Below are 23284 nucleotides of genomic sequence, written 5' to 3' on the forward strand. Positions count from 1 at the left end.
CCATGATGGTTCTTATCAGCACTTTTGCATAAACCAGTCTTCCAAAAGAAAAACAGTTGAAACAGCCATTATTTTCATGTGATTTTGAATGTCACTTGGGAATCACATCATCATGATCCATTTAGACTTCAATTTCTTCTTCTGTAAGTAAAGATAATAGCACCTGCCCTGTCTAGGCTCAAATAATATAAGCCACATGAGAACATTTTTTCATGTACTAAAGCAATAAAATATGCAAGGCATCTTTTATCATTAACAAAGACACTGGGCAAATCATCTACCTACTTATGACATGGATTTTGTTTTTACCAAACAATTGTGTAAGCAATATAGAATATGAAATTAACTCACTTTTTAAAGGCTAAGATTCCCTTTACCTCTCCAGCAGTGAAAAATTCATCTTGGTTAATATTTGACATGAGGTCCAACCTTAATACCAATAGTAAGAGAAGATAGTTTAAGACCTATCCACAGAGATGAGGGTAAATAGTGACCATTCAATCAGCAAGGTACTCAGTACAGAAGAGGAGCCTGACATTTATTGAATAAACAAACAGAAGAATAAACCAACTTCCTCTCTTTTAGGGGAGGCACAAATTGATCAGAAAAGCAGTCTAAGCTTCTAGAAATCCAGAGGTAGAAACTTAGAGGTGGTAGGCTTCTCATTCTTCTTATTTGGCAGACTATTGTGAACGTTGTATGTGTCTCCCTAGGGTCTCACTTGATGTTGCTTTCCTGACTCCTGGGACATGTAGTTTCTATCAATTAAAATGAACCCAGGGCTTCCTAAGAAAATTTGTTTCTCCAGATAGTCAGCAACCTTTTGTCTGTGTTCCAAATCACAAGTGTATCTACTGAAGAGTCAAGCCAAATTTGGGGCAGTTTAGGTGCAAAAGGTTGCCCACTCATTCGTAGGATTTAAAACAAAAACAAAAACAAAAAACAAAACTTGGGCTTTACCACAGGAATCTGGGAAACTTGGCTGATAATTTGAAGGAAAAATGGCAGAACTGGATGTTGAGCAACCAAGTCCTCCATGTAGCTACCTGACTGAGCCAGGATAGAACAAAGAAAGATTACACTGTTCCTGAAGTTCTGATTTAATTTCTTTCCTCCCAGAAAACACTGATTAGAAAAAAAATAGGACAGCAGTTTCCAAATCTGAATAGCGTTAGGATCATGTAAGGGATTTACAAAGATTTGGGTTCTCTGGTCTTCCAGACTGAATACCAATCTTTGAAGAGACATAGTGAGTCTTATGATCTGTCTACCTACCAGCTGGAGACTACTGGTCTACCACACTGAAGGAAATGTGAGTAAATGAGCCCAGAATAAAGAGGTGTCTAGTGAGGAGGCCAGCCAATGGGAAACTTCCACTCTGAGCCACAGGAACTCATGATTATACAGTACAGCAGAAAGAAGCAAAGTACTTTTTTTTTATCATTGCTTCTGATGGAAATACAAAAAGAAAGGGGGCAGGAGCCCACAAATAAGTCAGAGCTGTGCTGGCTTGGTCAGGGGGTCACAACATGGAGGAGGAAGCTGGTTTGAGCCTTCTGTTGATATTTCAGTTGTAGAGATCCTGGGAGAAAGGCCTAAGGGAAAGCAGAGCAGGCAAGCAAGGTTTCAAGCAAGGACATCATGTTTTTCCTCCTCTCTGCCCATGGTCCCCCTCCTACCTCACTATTGGAAGTGTGTTGAGGGTGGTTGGCACAATATTTGTGTAGTAAATTCTATCACTCTTTCTCTCCCTAGTCACCTGGCTGAATATTCACCTTGAAAACCTTTGGTTGTTTGCCTCCCCATCCACTTTTCTCTAAGCATCTCATTGAGCTAATCAATCACCTCCTTTAACTTTAAGGAATGAATAGCATTGCCTGCCACTTTCTGGGTACTAAACACTGGTGGTATGGTTTATATAAGCTCCCAATATCCCATAAGAGTCAATTATGATTAAAGTGTTAGTATCCAATATGTACATTTAGATATTAGTTGAATTTTTGGGGAGTGGGGTTGAACCCTTTAGTTAGAAGGCCTTAAAGTCATAGTAAATATGATCTCAGGAGGTAGTTCTTGTGCAAGTCCAAGGACAACCATGTCCCTCTTGTTCTCTTCCACTTCATGGCTGGAAATGTGACAATTTGTTTACATATCCACTATTACTATGACATCCTATCCATAGCCCTCACTTAGAGGCCAAACTGCCTCATCCTACACCTCTAAAATTGTAAGGAAAAAAATCCTCATTTTATTGTTAAGCAGCCTATGTCAGATATTTTATTATAGTATCAAGAACAAAAAAATTTTATAAATAGATTTTTCACATACCTTATCACACATAAACCTTGTGAATCAGCTTTTATGGAGGCCAAATTGTGTGCTAAGAGATCCATGATGAGCATAGAATGACAAAACTAGTGTTATTTGAAATTTAAGGTAATCCCTTATTGTCCCCAGAAGATAAAAGGTGTCAGTTGGTAGTAACATGTAGGATAGGTGAGAAATGATCACTCTTAATAAATGGGACTCTTATATTGCGTTCATCTGCTCATGCCTCTTGTATCTGATATATATATATATATATATATGTATATATATATATATATATATATATATATATGAATTGTGTTGGATGTCAAAGATATTAAAACCAGGTTGAGGTTTTGTTTTCAAGGAAGATAGAGTAGCAAATAGCTCTTTCAAGGCAAGAGGCTGAAAATTGGTTGAGAAATATACAGGATTCTGTAGAAACATATGGCTCTGAACCTAGCCTGGGGGGCAGCCCAGGATAACACAGAACACTACATGAATCTGTTTTCTGAAATTCTCCTATACACAGTACCTACATTCTCACCCCACCACCACCACCCCCCAAACCAACAGGTCCAGATACATTTTTTTGTCTCCTGTAATTACTAATAGCTCTAGCCCTTATACCCACTGTTACTTCCTTGCTTATTATTTTTGCTGAACCATCTTCATTTCCACAAAGGAGAGGAAATGTGAATTGTGCACTTTGCCAAAACTGGGGCTTGGAAAAATAGAGCTGACTTATGTGATGTTACCTGAAGATGAGAAGAAATGGCTGAAGTGTAATGGTCTTTGATCAGAAACTCACTCCTGGAGTGCATTCTTCAAACTGGCTCATCTGTAGTGACTCTTTATATTGTCATAACTGATATTAGAAGTATGTTTTTAAATGTGAGAGGAAGTAGAATATCTTGAGACGCCTCAAGGGCAAAGATATTTGTGGTACCAACTACTTGCCAGGCAACAAGGGCCCCATCCACACTGCCACCTTGCAGTGGCTCCTGCTGAGTTTGAACACAAGCCAGACTTGGATGCTGCCCAGAGCTTTTTTTTTTTTTTTTTTATATATTTTTATTTTATTTTATTTTTTTATTAACTTGAGTATTTCTTATATACATTTCGATTGTTATTCCCTTTCCCGGTATCCGGGCAAACATTCCCCTCCCCCCTCCCCTTCCTTATGGCTGTCCCCCTCCCCACCCTCCCCCCATTGCCGCCCTCCCCCCAACAGTCTAGTTCACTGGGGGTTCAGTCTTAGCAGGACCCAGGGCTTCCCCTTCCACTGGTGCTCTTACTAGGATATTCATTGCTACCTATGAGGTCAGAGTCCAGGGTCAGTCCATGTATAGTCTTTAGGTAGTGGCTTAGTCCCTGGAAGCTCTGGTTGCTTGGCATTGTTGTACATATGGGGTCTCGAGCCCCTTCAAGCTCTTCCAGTTCTTTCTCTGATTCCTTCAACGGGGGTCCTATTCTCAGTTCAGTGGTTTGCTGCTGGCATTCGCCTCTGTATTTGCTGTATTCTGGCTGTGTCTCTCAGGAGAGATCTACATCCGGTTCCTGTCAGCCTGCACTTCTTTGCTTCATCCATCTTGTCTAATTGGGTGGCTGTATATGTATGGGCCACATGTGGGGCAGGCTCTGAATGGGTGTTCCTTCAGTGTCTGTTTTAATCTTTGCCTCTCTCTTCCCTGCCAAAGGTATTCTTGTTCCCCTTTTAAAGAAGGAGTGAAGCATTCACATTTTGATCATCCGTCTTGAGTTTCATGTGTTCTAGGCATCTAGGGTAATTCAAGCTTTTGGGCTAATAGCCACTTATCAATGAGTGCATACCATGTATGTCTTTCTGTGATTGGGTTACCTCACTCAGGATGATATTTTCCAGTTCCAACCATTTGCCTACGAATTTCATAAAGTCGTTTTTGATAGCTGAGTAATATTCCATTGTGTAGATGTACCACATTTTCTGTATCCATTCCTCTGTTGAAGGGCATCTGGGTTCTTTCCATTTTCTGGCTATTATAAATAAGGCTGCAATGAACATAGTGGAGCACGTGTCTTTTTTATATGTTGGGGCATCTTTTGGGTATATGCCCAAGAGAGGTATAGCTGGATCCTCAGGCAGTTCAATGTCCAATTTTCTGAGGATCCTCCAGACTGATTTCCAGAATGGTTGTACCAGTATGCAATCCCACCAACAATGGAGGAGTGTTCCTCTTTCTCCACATTCTCGCCAGCATCTGTTGTCCCCTGAGTTTTTGATCTTAGCCATTCTCACTGGTGTGAGGTGAAATCTCAGGGTTGTTTTGATTTGCATTTCCCTTATGACTAAAGATGTTGAACATTTCTTTAGGTGTTTCTCAGCCATTCGGCATTCCTCAGCTGTGAATTCATTGTTTAGCTCTGAACCCCATTTTTTAATAGGGTTATTTGTTTCCCTGCGGTCTAACTTCTTGAGTTCTTTGTATATTTTGGATATAAGGCCTCTATCTGTTGTAATACCAACTCATTTAATAACCTCTTTAAAAACCCTGTATCCAAATGTGGTCTCATTCTGTGGTGCTAGAGTTGAGAATTTCCAATGGAGACACAATTTAGCCCATGACACAAGCTACCAGAAACCTCACTCTGTTCCTTCATTGTTTACATGACCTTGAGCGTCATTTCTGTCTTTTAAGACTCTTACCCAAATTCTTGCAACTTGTTAGCCGTCAAAATATTTCACTATTTTCTTTTCTTTTTTTTTTTCATGGAGAACAATTTTATTTTGGCTCACAGTTAAACACACAGCCTATCCTAGCAAGGAAATTAACATCACATCCATAACTAGAAAGCAGTAGAACAATGAATTCATGCATACTAATTCCCCCTCTCAATGGTCATTCTTTGCCTATACTATTTGTCTAGGGGATGGGGCATGAGATTTCACCCTTCAGGTCACCATGTCTATTGGTGTTTTCTTTTCTAGGTGGCTATATCATTGAGTTATTGGTGTAGCATCCCTGTCCTTTTTAGGTGATACAATCTCACAGCTGACTTTCTGTTCCTGAGGCTCTTACAACCCTCCCATAATCTTCTGTGATATTACTTGCGTCCCATCTCAGGTACAGGAGTTGTGTTGAAGATACATCAGTTGGTCTCTGAATTTTGTTTAGTTGTGGTTTTCTTAAATACACTGCATATATTTCTGAGAGAAGCCTCCTTGATGAGGGACAAGAGCTACACTTATATGTTAATGTAAGGGTAAATATTTATAATGTAATTAAGAATTATACTGACTTAGCAAGGTCATGATAGTAAGTTTTACTTTAGGATCCAGGAACACACTAGCTGCAATTATTTGGCTAGGTTTTTATACTAGGTATTATTTTCCTCTTGTTAAGCTGACCTTATATCTAACTAGATTAATTCGCAATCTAGGAGGGCCACTAGTGCACCTTTAGTGATATCTTGCCATGTTGGTTATTGTGGTTTATAAGCGTCACAGCTGGGTAAGGCTATTGCTTACTTTCCTCCATTGGAAGGCTGTGTAATGCCTTCTAGTACTATAACAAACTCAAGAATTAAGCTTTCAGGACAGATACATTTAGAATCTTCTTAGCATTGTCTCAAAATGTGTAATGTCTTCAATAATTGGGACTTAACGTCATCATTTAGGAAAGCAACTAAGGGCAACAGCAATAGTCTATATTGTTTTTAGAGACACTTGGACTAACCTGGGCCACCATTTTTTTTCAGTTACTACTGTACTTTATTGTGTTCAACCAAATCACCATGTTACAAAAATAGCAAGCTGCCATAATAAAAAATAAGGCTCCTCTATCCAGCACCAGATAGCATCATTTTACTTTCAAGCCTAGAAATTGCACACTTGTATATAAACCAACCAAAGATGAGGATTGAGAGTTCATCTTGGTGGATTTTTCCTTTGATGAATATGATGTGTCCTTCCTTATCTTTTTTGATGCCTTTTAATTGAAAATTGATTTTATTTGATATTAGAATGGCTACTCCAGCTTGCTTCTTCTGACCATTTGCTTGGAAAGTTGTTTTCCAGCCTTTCACTCTGAGGTAGTGTCTGTCTTTGTCTCTGAGGTGTGTTTCCTGTAGGCAGCAGAATGCAGGGTCCTCATTGCGTATCCAGTTTGTTAATCTATGTCTTTTTATTGGGGAGTTGAGGCCATTGATGTTGAGAAATATTAAGGAATAGTGATTATTGCTTCCTGTTATATTCATATTTGGATGTGAGGTTATGTTTGTGTGCTTTTCTTCTCTTTGTATTGTTGCCAAGATGATTAGTTTCTTGCTTCTTCTAGGGTATAGCTTGCCTCCTTATGTTGGGCTTTACCCTTTATTATCCTTTGTAGTGCTGGATTTGTAGAAAGATATTGTGTAAATTTGGTTTTGTCATGGAATATCTTGGTTTCTCCATCTATGTTAATTGAGAGTTTTGCAGGATACAGTAACCTGGGCTGGCATTTGTGTTCTCTTAGAGTCTGTATGACATCTGTCCAGGATCTTCTGGCCTTCATAGTTTCTGGCGAAAAGTCTGGTGTGATTCTGATAGGTCTGCCTTTATATGTTACTTGACCTTTTTCCCTTACTGCTGTTAATATTCTTTCTTTATTTTGTGCGTTTGGTGTTTTGACAATTATGTGACGGGAGGTGTTTCTTTTCTGGTCCAATCTATTTGGAGTTCTGTAGGCTTCTTGTATGTCTATGGGTATCTCTTTTTTTAGGTTAGGGAAGTTTTCTTCTATGATTTTGTTGAAGATATTTACTGGTCCTTTGAGCTGGGAGTCTTCACTCTCTTCTATACCTATTATCCTTAGGTTTGATCTTCTCATTGAGTCCTGGATTTCCTGTATGTTTTGGACCAGTAGCTTTTTTTGCTTTACATTATCTTTGACAGTTGAGTCAATGATTTCTATGGAATCTTCTGCTCCTGAGATTCTCTCTTCCATCTCTTGTATTCTATTGGTGAAGCTTGTATCTACAGCTCCTTGTCTTTTCTTTTGATTTTCTATGTCCAGGGTTGTTTCCATGTGTTCTTTCTTGATTGCTTCTATTTCCATTTTTAATTCCTTCAACTGTTTGATTGTGTTTTCCTGGAATTCTTTCAGGGATTTTTGCAATTCCTCTCTGTAGGCTTCTACTTGTTCTCTAAGGGAGTTCTTTATGTCTTTCTTGAAGTCCTCCAGCATCATGATCAAATATGATTTTGAAACTAGATCTTGCTTTTCTGGTGTGTTTGGATATTCCGTGTTTGCTTTGGTGGGAGAATTGCCCAGAGCTTTTATAGACGATCATAATTGTATCTCTGGAACCTTAAGATACCTTTCTGTGAAATCTCTTATAGTAGCCCTCCTTCAAAGCCAATGCTTAAGAAGAGGGCATCTCTAATGGTGTCTTGAAGATTTGTAGCAACTTTATTCATTTATCCATTTTATTTTATGTGTGAGTATTTTGCTTTCGTGTATGTCTGTGCAACATGTGCATGATTGGTGCCCATAGAAGTCAGAAGAGAGTATCAGATTCCTTGGATCTGGAGTTATGGATGGTTGAGAATCAACATTTGTGTGCTGGAAACTGAACACAAGTCCTCTGAAAGAGCAAAAAGTACTATTAACCACTGAGCCACCTCTCCAGCCCCTGTACTGTTCTCATACTTTCCCTCTCCATGGCCACACTACAGCAAAAGTCTTCACAGTCTAGGTTGTAGACTATTTCAGAATGATTCTATTTGTGTAAGTACACACGGGAAACCATGAAGCCCCATCATGAGATCCTTCAGTTATCTTCAATATTTGCAAAACATGGTCATACAGTCTCCTGGGAAGAAATATTCTTTCTATAAGAATTCTTGTTCTTACCCCCCTCCCCCACCAGTGTAGAGAAATGTCAGGGCAGAGAGACAGGAAGGAGGGATGGTTGGGGAGGGGAAACACATTCAAAGAAGAATCAGGAAGAGGGATGTGATAGGGTGCTTATGGATGGGAAACCGAGAAAGGAAATAACATTTGAAATGTAAATGAAAAATATCCAATTAAAAAAAAAAAAACAAACCCTGACCCAGAATTTTGCCTGTGTGACAAAAATAGAGAAAAACCTGAGGAAAAGGAGGTTCAGTGACAGGCCCAAAGTGGGATCCAGCTCAAGGGAGGCCCCAAGGCCTCACAATATTACTTAGGCTATGCTGTGCTCACAAAAAATGGGCCTATCATGACTACCCTCCAAAAGACTCAAGAAGCAGTTGAAAGAGTCAGATGCAGATATGTGCACCCACACAATGAACAGATGCTGCTGAACCCGGTGGTTGAATTAGGGGAAAATTGTAAGAATCTGAGGAGGAGGGCAACACTGTAGGAAGACCAGCAGTCTCAACTAAGCTGGACCCCCAAGATCTCTCAGACACTAGGCCACCAACCAGGCAGCATACACCAGCTAATATGAGGCCACCCAACACATATACAGCAGAGGACTGCTGGGTCTGGACTCAGTCAGAGAGGATGCACCTATCCCTCAAGACACTGGAGGCCCCAGGGAGTACAGAGTTCTGGTTGGGTTAGGGTTCAGGGGTTGGGGGTTGGGGACATCTTTGTGGAGATGGGGGAAGGAGGTGTGGGATATGCAACAGTCAGAGCATGGACCAGGAAAGGGATAAAATCTAGATAGTAAAATAAGATTTTAAAAAAGATACTATCACTTACAAAATGTGAATTGTGTCTATTTCCCATGTATTATGTTCTAATTTGTTTAAAATAAACATATATTCCTTTTCAAGTAAAAAAAAAAAGAATTCTTGTTCTCTCATAGGGGACATGTACTAATGCTAACTTACTTTTTCATCCTTCATTTTTAAATCATCCACCACGAAAAGACGTGCTGTCTCTCCTGAAGCTCCCCACACCACTGGACTGGCTAGGGCAAGATCCTAAATTTCTTTGAAGGCCTCTTCTGACATTGGCACCCCACTGCATCAGCAGCCCCCGGGTGCTGGTCTGTCACCAAGCCTACTTGGGCTCCCATTTACCCAGCCCCTGCAGCCTGCTCCACACAGCAAACCACCACTCTGTGTGACAATAGATTAAATTATCTCCACTATGCAACTGAGGCCAGACACAGAGCAAGGATCTGATTTCTTAGTTCCCTGCTTTCCAGCACATGGACTCAATTCCTTTTTATCAGGGCTGACTGTGAATGGCCTCCACTGTGAGAAAGATCTTCCCCATCCAAAGCACTAAGTGCCTCTCAACTAAATTAAATAAAATAAAAGGAACTTAAAATGTTTATTCCTCATGTATATTGGCCACATTCATGTACCTAGTATTATGTGTGTTCAGTGGCTACTGCATTCTCTAGACAGGTATAGAACACATTTCTCATAGCAGCACTGAACAGACCATTTTAATGATATATTACTGAAAGAATGGTTCAGCTGGGGCCTACAGATACTTGGAACATTCCAGGACATTCAGATCCCACAGTATCTAAATTAGTATCTGTCATATCATTTTCTTGCAAAATGAATTCATCCTCATCCATATATTTGCTGAGTGATTGTTCTGTACTGGCCACTGTGCCAGGCAATGAGCCTATGGCTCATTTACTTATAGTCTCTGCCATGAATGAATTTATAGTCCTGCATGGGAAGGAGATGAGAAAGGAAATGAACACCAAGGTGCTTTCTCTAGCTACACTAAATATCTATTGCATATAGTCCTTAACCTGAGACAGTACGAACTATCAATAACCAGAACCTGCTGCGTCTAAAGAGAGTCTGACTTGTGTATTCCAATCTACTCAACAGACCAGAGCAATGAGCATTATCGGGGGTGAAGTGATTTCCTTAGGATCACAAACCAATGGAAACCAAATACAGAATTTTCATCTTCCAGGTTTTCTTCTGTTCTCCATACTACCTTGTGGTGGCAGCAGCTCTGTGACCTGTTTGTAATCATAGGAAGAAATGCCAAATTGTATCTGAGCTAGAATAGGATCGTGCATGTACATGTAGCTGGAAGGTCACATTATCTCCTGCATATAAATGTAGCTAGAGGTAGCGGAGTCCAGACTTTGCCCTCTCCTCAATTCCCCTCTTGGGAACTTACAATGGCTTTCTGAATATGTAATTTTATACCTGAGAACAGAAGGGAAAAGGGCTGGGAAAAGGGCTATCCTCACATCTTTGTCTACAGATTCTATCCAAAGTTTGTATTTCTGAGACTCCATATAGCAATCCCAGGAGTGTGCTAAGAACCCTCATAAATGGTATGCAAAGAATGGCAGCCTTAGTAATCACACTTCCTGTTCCAACCAGAATCACATTGAAAATCTCAAACAAATAGAGTCAAGAAATACTATGCAGAAGGAAGAGGAAATACTATCCCATCCACTAACAGCTAATCAGCCTTAACTCAACCCCTCAGGGCTGAATACACAGCCTTATCCCAAGCTATGCTACACTCTATGCTTTATAGTTGATTGAAGAAGGAAGCTGGTTGTCACATAAGCAATCAGCAAAAAACATGATATAATGATGTGTGGGGTAGAAAGCCTCTGACATGTGTGTGTGCTAGTAATTCCTTATGATAATTATATTGGCAAGAGGAAACCAACTAATAAGTGTATATTGTGGGCCATATACATAAACTCAGAAGTCCAAACACACCTGTTTGCAGAAGGCCACAGATCAGTCGAATGGTCATAGACCCTTAGTGTGTCTATATGAAACAAGGGTGGCAGAGAAAAGCCCCTGGGAGAGATTGACTATGATTTGGAAGACCGACAGCAGGCAGCAGGCACAGTGTAGTGGACGAGGGCACTGTTGCAAGTTCAGTTGTAACAGGCAAAATGATTGTGACTATGAGATGGAAGCGCCTGGAACATGGGTGTAGCAGCCTTGTCTGAGCGTGCAGACAAGCAGTCATGCTTTGGTGATGTCACTTCAAGCCCTGTTTCCAGCCTAACTCTGAAGTTAGCTCTTAAGGCTCATCTCCAGCTCCTACAAATGAGCTTTCTTGTGCCACCTCCCTTGAACAAGATTATAGTAGTAATAAGAGCATCTGATGTTCACTCAGTGATTTTCATGAGCATATATCTGTGCTGAGACTTTCAAATGCATTCTTGGTTAATCCCATGATATATGAAATGAAAGCACCGTTTCCTATATAGAAAAAAGTCTCACCCACAATGGCAGGGGCCATGATTGTGATTCCATGTTGGCACATGTATCTACTCAAGTAGGAGTACTCATGAAGACAGAGACCAGAGACTTCTCATTTGACACTCCAATGCCTAACATGGCAGGCCTCCCAAAGATAGGAATTCACTTATACTTGTAAAATAAACAAGGAGATATTGCCAAATGCATAGGAGAGCGGGGTCCAAAGATACCAGCCAATCAACAAAGCAGATCAGAGAAGCTCAATCATCAGGGACAAGGGCCCTAGAAAGCCAGGATCTCAAAACATCAGGAAGCTGGAACTGGGTACAATCTGGCAGGCTGTGGCCTCTGAGCCCTGACATTTGGGGGTGGGATAGAGCCAAATAGCCTCTCTCTGATGCCAGCAAGTTTTGTCCTGAGAACATAGGCAGGTTGGCAAATAGAGTTTAGAGTCTGGGCTGGAAGGGAGATGAAGAACTGTGAAAAGTCTGGGACAAAAAAATTGTTAAAATGGATGCAACATGGATACTTACAGTCAGAGTGGTCACAAGCTTTCAGTTATTAAATAGACCATAGGGCCCCTACTTAGCCAGGCAGCCCAGTGGTTGTTCGGTCTTGGGATAGTCCAGTACTGTTCCCACTCTTACCTCAGGACCTCTACTATGATTTGTGGATATTGAGTCTTGAGTACCAGTTAGAAAAATTTATTTTTTTACAGATACATACCAGTTCTAGCACATTTCCCCTCTGCTACAGTAGACTGTCTTTATTGTCCCTGGTCCTCGAGGGCCAGGCAAGAACATAAGTTTAAGTGATCTTACTTAGTGAATTCCTCACCAGCCTGGTCAATTTTGTGGAACCTTGCATCAGAGTTAAAATAAAAAGAAAGCTTAGAAGATAACTCAGGAGAAGAGTGTTTCTACGCATGCGCAGGGCTATGAGTTCAGTTCTCCCTAACTCCACCCCCCCCAAAAAATGAAATACAACAAAAAGAAGTACTTATCCTTTTGGAGCCATGAAACTGCTAAGCTGTCTTTCTGTTTTGTCAGTTTATAAATCCAGAGCTTCTAGAAGTAATTTCTTTAAATCCTTAAAATTACCAGTTGCTAAACAATCATTCATTTTCCTCAAATACAAAAGAAGTTGATGGAAGTCAGCCAAAAGAAACACTTAAGCTCGCAGAGAGGAACAGGCTGTTATTAAAAGCCATGGTAGCCATTAACAAAAGTGATGTCATAACTAAATGTCTGGGATCCCTGAGATGCCTGTGGCCAAGGAAACCAACTACAGTCTTTCCAAATCAATTAACAATCACCTACCTTAATGGTGTTTGGTAAGAGTAACCAGTGAAATTAAAAGTGCACACCTTTCGTCTCAGTACTTTGGAGACAGAGACAGGCAGATCTCTGAGACCAGCCTGGTCTACATAAAGAGTTCCAGGACAGCCAAGGTTACATAATGAGACATTGTCTTAGAAGAAAAGAAAAAGAAAAAGGCAGCCAGAAGTACAGCGGTTAGGGGTAGGGAGGCTGTCTGCAGGTAAGGTCCTTTCCTGCAAAAGAACCTGGGAACTAGTGTGGTGCCCAGTGCTTTCAAAGCTGTTGGCAAGCACCAGGGATATATGAAACCAGTAACTGTTTGACCAGAGACTACAAGCTGATCAGGCCGTAGCTTCTCTCAGCTGGCTCGTTCTTTCAGCTGCTACAGAAGAAATAGCAAGGTTGCTACTAAGAGCCTGTCTGGGTGTCTCTAACCTTCCAACAGAATCTTCAGGTGTCTGGATTTCATGAGAATGGCAGGTGTCTTTGTTATTTTCCCAAGAAAGTTATAGGCTCCAGTTGCCAGACTCCAGAACAACACAAGACTAACCATTAGCAGGCTTATGGTAAGAAATATTAGAGTATACCATGACCAAATGCCCCTCTTCTCTGACATCCTCAGAAAAACTTATCCTTCCATAATTCCCTCCATTCCCCTTCCCTACCATGCAGGAATCAGATACAGAATGCACAAAACTCCCTACACCTCCTCTGAGATTTATAATAAAGGAGCCTCAACCATAGAAACATGTGCCTACAAGTAACAGTATATGAACTGAGGACGTTGTATTCATGTATTTACATATTTAGGAGTAATGCATATATATGTATATATATATATATTACACATATAGTAACAACTTTTTTTAAAAGGAGGCTATGGGTTTGAAAGATATATAGGAAGGGGGATATATGGGAAGGTTTGCAGGAAGGAAATGGGAATGATGTAATTATAACCTCAAAAACACTTTTAAAATATTTTTAAAATGAGGAGTCCCACTCTGACTCGTGGATCTGGTGTCTACCATATATCCCTGACATGCTGTCTGTCTATAAGTAAGTTTACACCATTAATAACTCTTCTAGTAAATCACTTACCCAAAATGACCATCTGCTTCAGTGACCCTCTGAACCCCACATCTCCAATCATTCAATAACAGGGGAAAATCTTGGATAAAGAAAATCTTCAGAATTTCATGAGTACTTTGGATGTGTCTCTATGAGTCATCGAGTCACACAGAGAGTGACCTATCTGAAGCAGATATGTCACAAAGATCAAGGACTTCCCAGAGAAGAACCAGGACTTCAGGAATTGATTTGTCCTTACTACTTTATGATCCAAAGGGAAGCCAGTCTCTGAGATTCCGGATCTTCAAAACCTTCAAAACAAATAAAAAGAGGGAATTAAAAAGTGCCAGTGATTCTTTTATTCTCCTTCCCCAACAATTCTTTTCCTTTGATCAAATCCAATACCATCTAGCCTAAGATGAGTATGGCAAAACTACCTTGCCAAGTGTACTCACTGGCTACAGTTGGGTGATCTCTCTACTTAAGCCTGCTTGGCTGAAAGCCCCTCCCAGAGTGCTTGTAAGTGAAATATACAGAGATATTCAGAGGTAAACTATGGCATAAATGCAAAACGGAGTGTTAACACATTGATAAAATTAGTTTATCAATAGTTGTCAAGTCATAAAAAGGCACAAAAAACCCTTGAAGTGCTTAAGTTCAAGTGAAAGAGCTAGTCTAGAAAGCCTGTATATTCTATGGTTCCAACTGTATGGCGTTCTAAAAACAGTGAAACTGTAGAGGTAGCAAAAGAAGGTCAGTGGCTGCCAGAGGTTTGGCAAAGCAAGAAGGAATGAACGAGTAAAGCCCATGGGACTTTGTACAATATTATACATTTACATAACTATCTCACTGAAGATGGAGGAGGAGGAAAGAGACTTCTTAAGTAGCTTTGGACAATAAGGGAGTTTGTAGGACTAAAGGCAAATCTAGTCTAGTGTATAAAGTTGCTTCCTATCATGATGCTAGGTAGGGAGGCAGACACAGGCGTGCCATCTTGTTCTCTGGCTTCCTATGGATCTAAACTTTCTTTTAAAGGCAAAATCTAGTCTTGGAGTCTTTTTCATTTATCTCGTCAAGAGGTCTCAAAGCAACCAGGACAAGCAAGCCCCCTTTTAAACAGCAGGGCGTCCATCCCTTTTCCGATGATTTAACTCTTGCCATCTACAGAGAGAACTTGTTTCTTGGCTTCCTTGCATGTCCCTTAAATGTGTTCCTTTTCCCTTAAGTGTGTTCCTTTCTTCTCCAGGGCATGGCCTTTACACTGGAAGAGAGGCTGCAGCTTGGCATCCACGGCCTGATCCCTCCCTGCTTCCTCAGCCAGGATGTCCAGCTCCTCCGCATCATGAGATACTATGAGAATCAGCAGAGCGACCTGGACAAGTTAGTGCCTGGAACCCATTCTCTGTGCCCAGTCCTGAGGCTGAGCTGCTCTGCTCTGTGGCTCCCAGTGGGGTTTCTAAATTCTCTGTAGGAGAGGCTTATAGTCCACAGAGACTTCAGATTCAGTTCGGTCCTTAAAAAGAGTCACAGCCTCCCTATAGATAAGGGATTCAACAGAAGCACAATTAAAATGAAACAAGGTTTGAGGAATGAAGTCTAGGAGGCCATGTGTGATCTGTGAGCGATGAGTCAGTGCCCAGAAGCCTAAACAAAACAATTCAGCAGACAGAATAAGGTTGGAGGAGAGCAGTTCACTAAGCAAAAGATAAGGCAAAAATGGAGTGGTGGGGGTTGTTAAGGAATAGTAAGAGAAACAATCAAGAGGGAGGAACTGGAGAGGGAATTCCTTGCTAAGGTCCAGGTCCTATGTTGAAGGTCATGGGCAGCAAATGAAAGCACTGTTCCCCATGAGCGCTCCTCGGTAGGGACTCAGATGCAAAGAGCACCCACCAGAGTCCTTGAGTCAATATTACATGTTATGAAAGTCTATAGTCAACACCCAGGTACACACCATGGGTAAGCATGGGATCTAAACACAACTGGCTCCAGCATCTGTGATTTTAACATCTCTGCTATGTGATCTACAGATTCAATGCAATCCCCATCAAAATCCCAACCCAATTCTTCATAGAATTAGACAGAGAAATTTGCAAATTCATCTGGAATAACAAAAAACCCAGGATAGCTAAAACTATCCTCAACAATAAAAAGACTTCCAGGGGAATCACTATCCCTGAACTCAAGCAGTATTACAGAGCAATAGTGATAAAAACTGTACGGTATTGGTACAGAGACAGACAGATAGACCAATGGAATAGAATTGAAGACCCAGAAATGAACCCACACACCTATGGGCACTTGATTTTTGACAAAGGAGCCAAAACCATCCAATGGAAAAAAGATAGCATTTTCAGCAAATGGTGCTGGTTCAACTGGAGGTCAGCATGTAGAAGAATGCAGATCAATCCATTCTTACTACCCTGTACAAAGCTTAAGTCTAAGTGGATCAAGGACCTCCCCATCAAACCAGATACACTCAAACTAATAGAAGAAAAGGTGGGGAAGCATCTCGAACACATGGGCACTGGAGAAAATTTCCTGAACAAAACACCAATGGCTTATGCTCTAAGATCAAGAATCGACAAATGGGATCTCATAAAACTGCAAAGCTTCTGTAAGGCAAAGGACACTGTTGTTAGGACAAAACGGCAACCAACAGATTGGGAAAAGATCTTTACCAATCCTACAACAGATAGAGGGCTTATATCCAAAATATAGAAAGAACTCAAGAAGTTAGACTGCAGGGAGACAAATAACCCTATTAAAAAATGGGGTTCGGAGCTAAACAAAGAATTCACAGCTGAGGAATGCCGAATGGCTGAGAAACACCTAAAGAAATGTTCAACATCTTTAGTCATAAGGGAAATGCAAATCAAAACAACCCTGAGATTTCACCTCATACCAGTGAGAATGGCTAGGATCAAAAACTCAGGTGACAGCAGATGCTGGAGAGGATGTGGAGAAAGAGGAACACTCCTCCATTGTTGGTGGGATTGCAGACTGGTACAACCATTCTGGAAATCAATCTGGAGGTTCCTCAGAAAATTGGACATTGAACTACCTGAGGACCCAGCTATACCTCTCTTGAGCATATACCCAAAAGATGCCCCAACATATAACAAAGACACATGCTCCACTATGTTCATCGCAGCCTTATTTATAATAGCCAGAAGCTGGAAAGAACCCAGATGCCCTTCAACAGAGGAATGGATACAGAAAATATGGTACATCTACACAATGGAATTCTACTCAGCTATCAAAAGCAATGATTTTATGAAATTCATAGGCAAATGGATGGAACTGGAAAATATCATCCTGAGTGAGGTAACCTAATCACAGAAAAACATACATGGTATGCACTCATTGATAAGTGGATATTAGCCCAAATGCTCGAATTACCCTAGATGCACAGAACACATGAAACTCAAGAAGGATGACCAAAATGTGGATGCTTCACTCCTTTAAAAGGGGAACAAGAATACCCTTGGGAGGGAATAGGGAGGCAAAGTTTAGAACAGCGGCAGAAGGAACACCCATTCAGAGCTTGCCCCACATGTGGCCCATACATATACAGCCACCAAACTAGATAAGATGGATGAAGCAAAGAAGTGCAGGAAACGGATGTAGATCTCTCCTGAGAGACACAGCCAGAATATAGCAGATATATAGGTGAATGCCAGCAGTAATCCACTGAACTGAGAATGGGACCCCTGTTGAAGGAATCAGAGAATGGACTGAAAGAGCTTGCAGGGGCTTGAAACCCCATATGAACAACAATGCCAACCAACCAGAGCTTCCATGGATTAAGCCACTACCCAAAGACTATACATGGACTGACCCTGAGCTCCAACTGCATAGGTAGCAATGAATATCCTAGTAAGAGCACCAGTGGAAGGGGAAGCCCTTGGTCCTGCCAAGACTGAACCCCCAGTGAACATGATTGTTGGGGGGAGGGCAGTAATGGGGGGAGAATGGGGAGGGGAACACCCATATAGAAGGGAGGGCAAGGGGTTAAGGGGATGTTGGCCCGGAAACCGGGAAAGAGAATAACAATTGAAATGTAAATAAGAAATACCCAAGTTAATAAAGATGGAGGGAAAAAAAGAAAGAAAGAAAAAGAAATGTTGAAATGACTACAAAAAAAAATCTCTGCTACGCATAGTTCTGAGGTAGCAACATTTAGTTGTTATAAGACTAATTCTAGACTGAGAGAAATCTGTAGCGTGTAATTATTAAAAGTCAATCCACACCATCACCAGCTACTCTTCAGCTGCGGCAGTCTCCCCACCCTTATGCCCAACTTCCTGCAGTTTACTTGTGGCTAAACCACTTGTGTCTTCCCAGCCATCCTCCCCTTATAGCTAGCTGTCAGAAACCCCTGTAACCCAGTTTAATCAAAACTCTAGAGGCTTGTAATTTATCAGTCTGATTTTAACAGTAAATTTTCAATCCACAAAATGCCCACACAATGACCTCAGAGCCAACTGATATTGATATAAGCTGCCCACCTAGACTGGACAAATTGTCCTATATTATTCTATTCCTTCTACGATACTCATAGTTACCTGTGACTATTTCAAGCCACATAGATCAGGTTCGACCTCTTCCTTCATCTTTTTCTCTCCTTCCTCTGTCTGTCCCCTGTCCTCTCTCCAAAACTCTTGGCCCTGCTTTCCTTTTCCACTGCCCAATCACAGGCTTTAGCCTTATTTTTCACCTGCCCACACCTGCATATGAACAGCAATCCACAGAAGCCCACCTCTGCACAGTCATACAAGTGAAGGACAAAGTTATTCAGTGCAGAGAGGTGGGAGAAAGTCTAAGAAGGCTCCCCAGCTATAAGGACTGTGTTATGCTGGTAAATGTTCTCTCGGGGAGGGGAGTAGAATGTAGAACGGGAGAGAAATGTATGCAAATGGCTAGGGAAATGGAATGCTCTATATCAGGAGTGGGTTGAGGTGATGGCTATCCCTGAGTGTAAATCTTTCCTGGAGCAAGGTCTTCATTCTTAAGTACAGTGACATTTTCCATCCCTGGAATCAGCTGGCTTCTTTCCTTTGCAAGGTACATCATCCTCATGACTCTCCAAGACCGCAATGAGAAGCTCTTCTACCGAGTGCTGACCTCAGACGTGGAGAAGTTCATGCCCATTGTGTACACACCCACTGTGGGGCTGGCCTGTCAGCACTATGGCCTCACCTTCCGCCGACCTCGGTGAGTACCTATGATGGGGGTTAGGGAGGGGCTGGCCCATAGAGGGAAATATTGTTTCCAGTGTCCTTGCATCTTGGGACCTTTAAAGGCTACCTTAGAGTCAACAGCCCAACAAGAGACAGCTGATTTGACACATGTTCAGTGAAATAACACCATCAACAGAGAAATGAGCTGGAAGAGTAATCAGCAAGAGGAGACTGAATCTTTGCCACCTCCAAAGGACAAGTGTTCAAAGTGTTGGCCTGAGAAGTGGTTCCCATTGCTTTCACATTCTGCACCTGTCACCTCTGCATGCCCTGTCCCTTTTTCTGCCCATCTCCAGCAAACCTACAGATTTGGAGGGATATTTGACAATGAATAGCACTAGACACCAAACACATACGCTCTTGCTAGCCTCTAAATCAGTAGCGTCCATTTGGAGTTGACTTAGATTCCGTACAAAATGTCACTTTATTAGGCAAAGAATATGGTATTCCATTTTCTCCTAAAGCTAAAGGACTTGAGAGGAGTTTTTGCTTTCATTTTTAGCACTGGAAAAAATATATATGTATAAAATTATACCAGAAAAGTAGATCTCAGTGCAAGGTGCCCGATTATTGTAACTACATAGTTTTTGCATTAACAGTAAAAGGGTCTGGATATGTAATAGAACATCATAGAAAAACAATTACAAACATGAAATATGCTGAAATAGTTGTGTAATTTACATTTATAGAATAGTTATAAATCAAATTTCTTGTTTTGTTTTCATTTGTATGGCTTAGTATTTATTAATTAATTAATTAATTCATTCATTCATTCATTTTGGTTTTTCAAGACAAGGTTTCTTTGTGTAGCCTTAGCATCCTGGCACTTGCTCACTTGCTGTATAGACCAGGTTGGCCTCGAACTCACAGAAAGCTGCTTGCCTCTGCCTTCCACATGCTGAGACTGAAGGTATGTGCCGTGCTCCCAAACCCCACCGCTTAGCTTTTAATGACACTTTCTGTTGTAACTTGGGCTGGCCTGAAAGCTCACAGCATAGCAAAGCTATCTGAATCTCTTACTTCTCTTGCATCCACCCCCACCCCACCTGCGATCACAGGAGTATTCTACCACACCTACCTACAATCGGTTTTCTTTTTAAATCGTCTGTGATATGCAGAACGTGTAATCATGGATCTATGACAGCTTTGGTTGATTTGTACTGGGCTGTGAAAGATGAATGTAAAGAACTGGAATTGTAAGAAATTGCCTATGTGGAGTGTTGGACCCTAAGTGAGACATCTATTATCAACTGCTTAAGGCTAGAGACTCATCCAGAGGAGGGAATGGACAGAATAGAGCCAGAAGTTTGGGAGGAGGACTGCAGGATAACATGTTCTGGACATGACAGGGACATTTCATTAATGAAGTCACTATAGCTTCTGTTACCTTTGGGTCATGAGGAAGGAGCTCATGAGACTCCCACCCTCGCTGAGAGACTGTGGGCGGGTAATGGGTGCTGGCAGAGGGGTGTCATTTTCTTCAGTGGCGTAGCCACTATGATATATTGCCCATAATTCACTAAATAACCCCAACTAGTGCGCATGCAAGCAACTTTAATTAAAATCAGTGAGGCAAAAAAAAAAAAAGATATCAGTAAGGATTTCAAAAAAAGAAAGATAACTGAGGGTAATGGAAGTGAAACGAGCAAAGATTCAGAATATCCATGTATGAATTTGTATATGAAGTGGTATGGATAAGAGGAAGGTTTTTAATTGTAGATATGAGGGAGAAAACATGCAGAGGCATCTATAAGTGTCCAGAGCAGAGAGAGAAGGTGGCAGACTGGACCTAGCCATGAGAGAAGCGGGAGCAGGCAGGGAGAGTGGAGGAGAGGGAGGGAGCAAGACAAAGAGAGGCTCAAGAGAGACAGTTTCACTGAAATAGCAGGGTCATAAGGAGATATGTGGAGCCAGGAGAAGGAAGCTCATGAGCTGGAGAAGCTTCAGGAAAGAGAGGAGATGAGAAGAACTGAGAAGAGTTAGGATGTCAGCATGGATTCTGAAATGTGTAACAGGTACTTGTGATGTTAATAAGCACCCAGATTTGGGATTTGTCTCTTCTGCCAGTGATGAGGGAAATGGCTCCATTTGGTAGCACCTGAAGAATGCTGGTGAAGAATGCCAAACCACCAGAATTTGGAGTTTCCTTTGGAACCTAAAAGAGAACAATTCTGTGGAATTTATGAGTGTTTCACTGGGGCATGAGACGAGGAAACAGAAAAAAGAAACTACTCTTTTGAAGAGTTGTTCTGTTGTCATTGTTGTTGTTACTGTTGTTGCTGCTGTTGTTGAAAAACCAGCCAGATACAGAGATCAAAAGGAATTTGTCCTTTAGATAGTGTGATCTGATGTGAGACTGGCTACAGCAAACCTCCCAGAAAATGGCTGCTCCCTTTGCATCTCTCATGCTGATCTCTGTCACCTCTGGCCTCATCACGTTGTATTTTCTTTTTAGCACTTATTCTTGTCTCTAATACTTCTGCATGTGTCTACTTCTACCAAAAAAGGTGTGAAGTTTTTTATTTTGTTTGTCTGGATGCCAGCCTGTGTTAGAACGCATGACATATAGCTCCTTATGGTGGCAACAAGAGATTTGAGGGTCTGGGTAAAATCAGTGAAGATTTCTGCCCCAAAATGGAGTCTTTGTCACATGATCAAGCAGTTGGACTTATGGGGAGCTGTTTCTGGCCCAAGAGTCATCAGTGGGCAGAGCAGAAGGAGCAAGATGGGGCTCAAGGTATACAGAAACAGGATCATGAAACAACTTTTACCCAGAGAACCAGGTCACCTCTAGGTGTAGATAGGGACAGTTGGGGACACAGCATGGAAAAAAGATCAACAACACCAGGAACAAACCTAAAGATGAGCTGGAATGTGGAGAAGAAAACCAAATTGTAAGGCTAGATACTATCCCAAAACCTGTATGCATCCTATTCAACTAGTTTCCCGCCCTCGGGAGGTAAGTACCTCATCTGCAGGATGAGGAAGCTGAGGCTCAGAGAAGTAAGTTACCCAAAGTCACACAGCAAAGCCAGGACTCTACTAATGTTCTCTGAACTGAGTATGAACAGAAGCCTTCCACACTGCTCACTACACTACCTCATAGTTCAGGATTAGCCACACACCGTGGGCATTCAGGGCTGGGCTCCATTTCAATTCCAAGAATGATTGACTGCCCAAGGTCTAGGTGAAGATTACCATTTCAGAGCCTCTCCCCAGAGGAAGGATCTAGTCAGGCCCTTGGCCTGCAGCTAGCTGAGGCTGAGGCAGGTTCAGACAGACCAAACTGTCTTCTTGGATTAGTCCCTCTCACCTAGTACAGTGCATTTTTCACTAACCCTTTTCAGATGACTGCCCAATTAAGTGATTTGACATGTGGCATTCCAAGCTGTCGCTCTAGGTGTCCACTTGGCCTCTTTCCAGGTGTTAATTTCACACCCACCTTGCTCCCAAGGGAGAGGAGACTGGGTTCTGCCTCACCTGAAGCACTGGCCTAGGATTACTTTACAGATTAACATCTGAGGGAAGAACAGCCTCAGGGTGGAGAGGAGAGCCAGGCTCTCTTGGTTTCTGAAATGATAAACCTTGCTGCCAGCCTACTGTTAACAAAGAAGTGCTTGGTAGAACTGCCTGCTCCCTTACCACAGCTAATTCTGTCCAACAAATGCTAGAATTGAGGCTGCAACAGTAAAATTGAGCCTCCAGCACACCTTGGCTCCATGTCACCTCAGAGCCTAGAAGGAAATACTAAAGTATCTCAGGGTACCTAAGAGTCTTGAGTAGCTCTCCACAGCAGAGTAAATATACCTCATCCCTTTGTTCCTTTCTCCTGATACAGCCTCTGCCTGTGCTTCCATTGATCTGACTGGCAGGGGCACCTACTAATGGTACTAAGAAAAGACGAAAGCCAAGGTAAAGTTATGTAGATGCCAAGACAGATTTCAACCCAAAAGACAGGCGTCAAGAGAAAGCCCATGTGATAACCAGGGTCTGTGCTCTTCTCCCAAGCTTCCTATCCTTTACCAAAGCTGCCTGCACCTTCCTCATTCTGCCATGCTCCAGGTGGCACACACACACAACAGTGGATGTAGCATTTTTGAGTCTCTGTGCTTCTCAAGCTGTGCACATGAACAGGTGTTAATGAGAAAGTTATTCATGGTACTTGTTTAAGATGGTGAGACAGA

The 23284-nt window shown here is 41.6% G+C and overlaps 1 protein-coding gene across 8 annotated transcripts in view; it reads left to right on the top strand.

The window, feature by feature from the left end:
- The window catches only part of Me3 (malic enzyme 3), a 197150-nt gene that overhangs the window by 70245 nt on the left and 103621 nt on the right, over positions 1–23284 (top strand). For all 8 annotated transcript variants that reach the window (XR_015630266.1, XR_015630268.1, XR_015630267.1 and 5 more), the window contains 2 exon segments: positions 15107–15240; positions 18925–19074. Coding sequence is in view for 4 of the 8 variants with exons in the window: in NM_001415972.1 (NP_001402901.1) it covers positions 15107–15240; positions 18925–19074 (284 nt within the window). In the remaining 4 variants the exon portion in view is untranslated.

Source organism: Rattus norvegicus, chromosome 1 (assembly GCF_021556685.1).
Source record: "Rattus norvegicus strain SHRSP/BbbUtx chromosome 1, alternate assembly SHRSP_T2T, whole genome shotgun sequence".
NCBI classification, from domain to species: domain Eukaryota; kingdom Metazoa; phylum Chordata; class Mammalia; order Rodentia; family Muridae; genus Rattus; species Rattus norvegicus.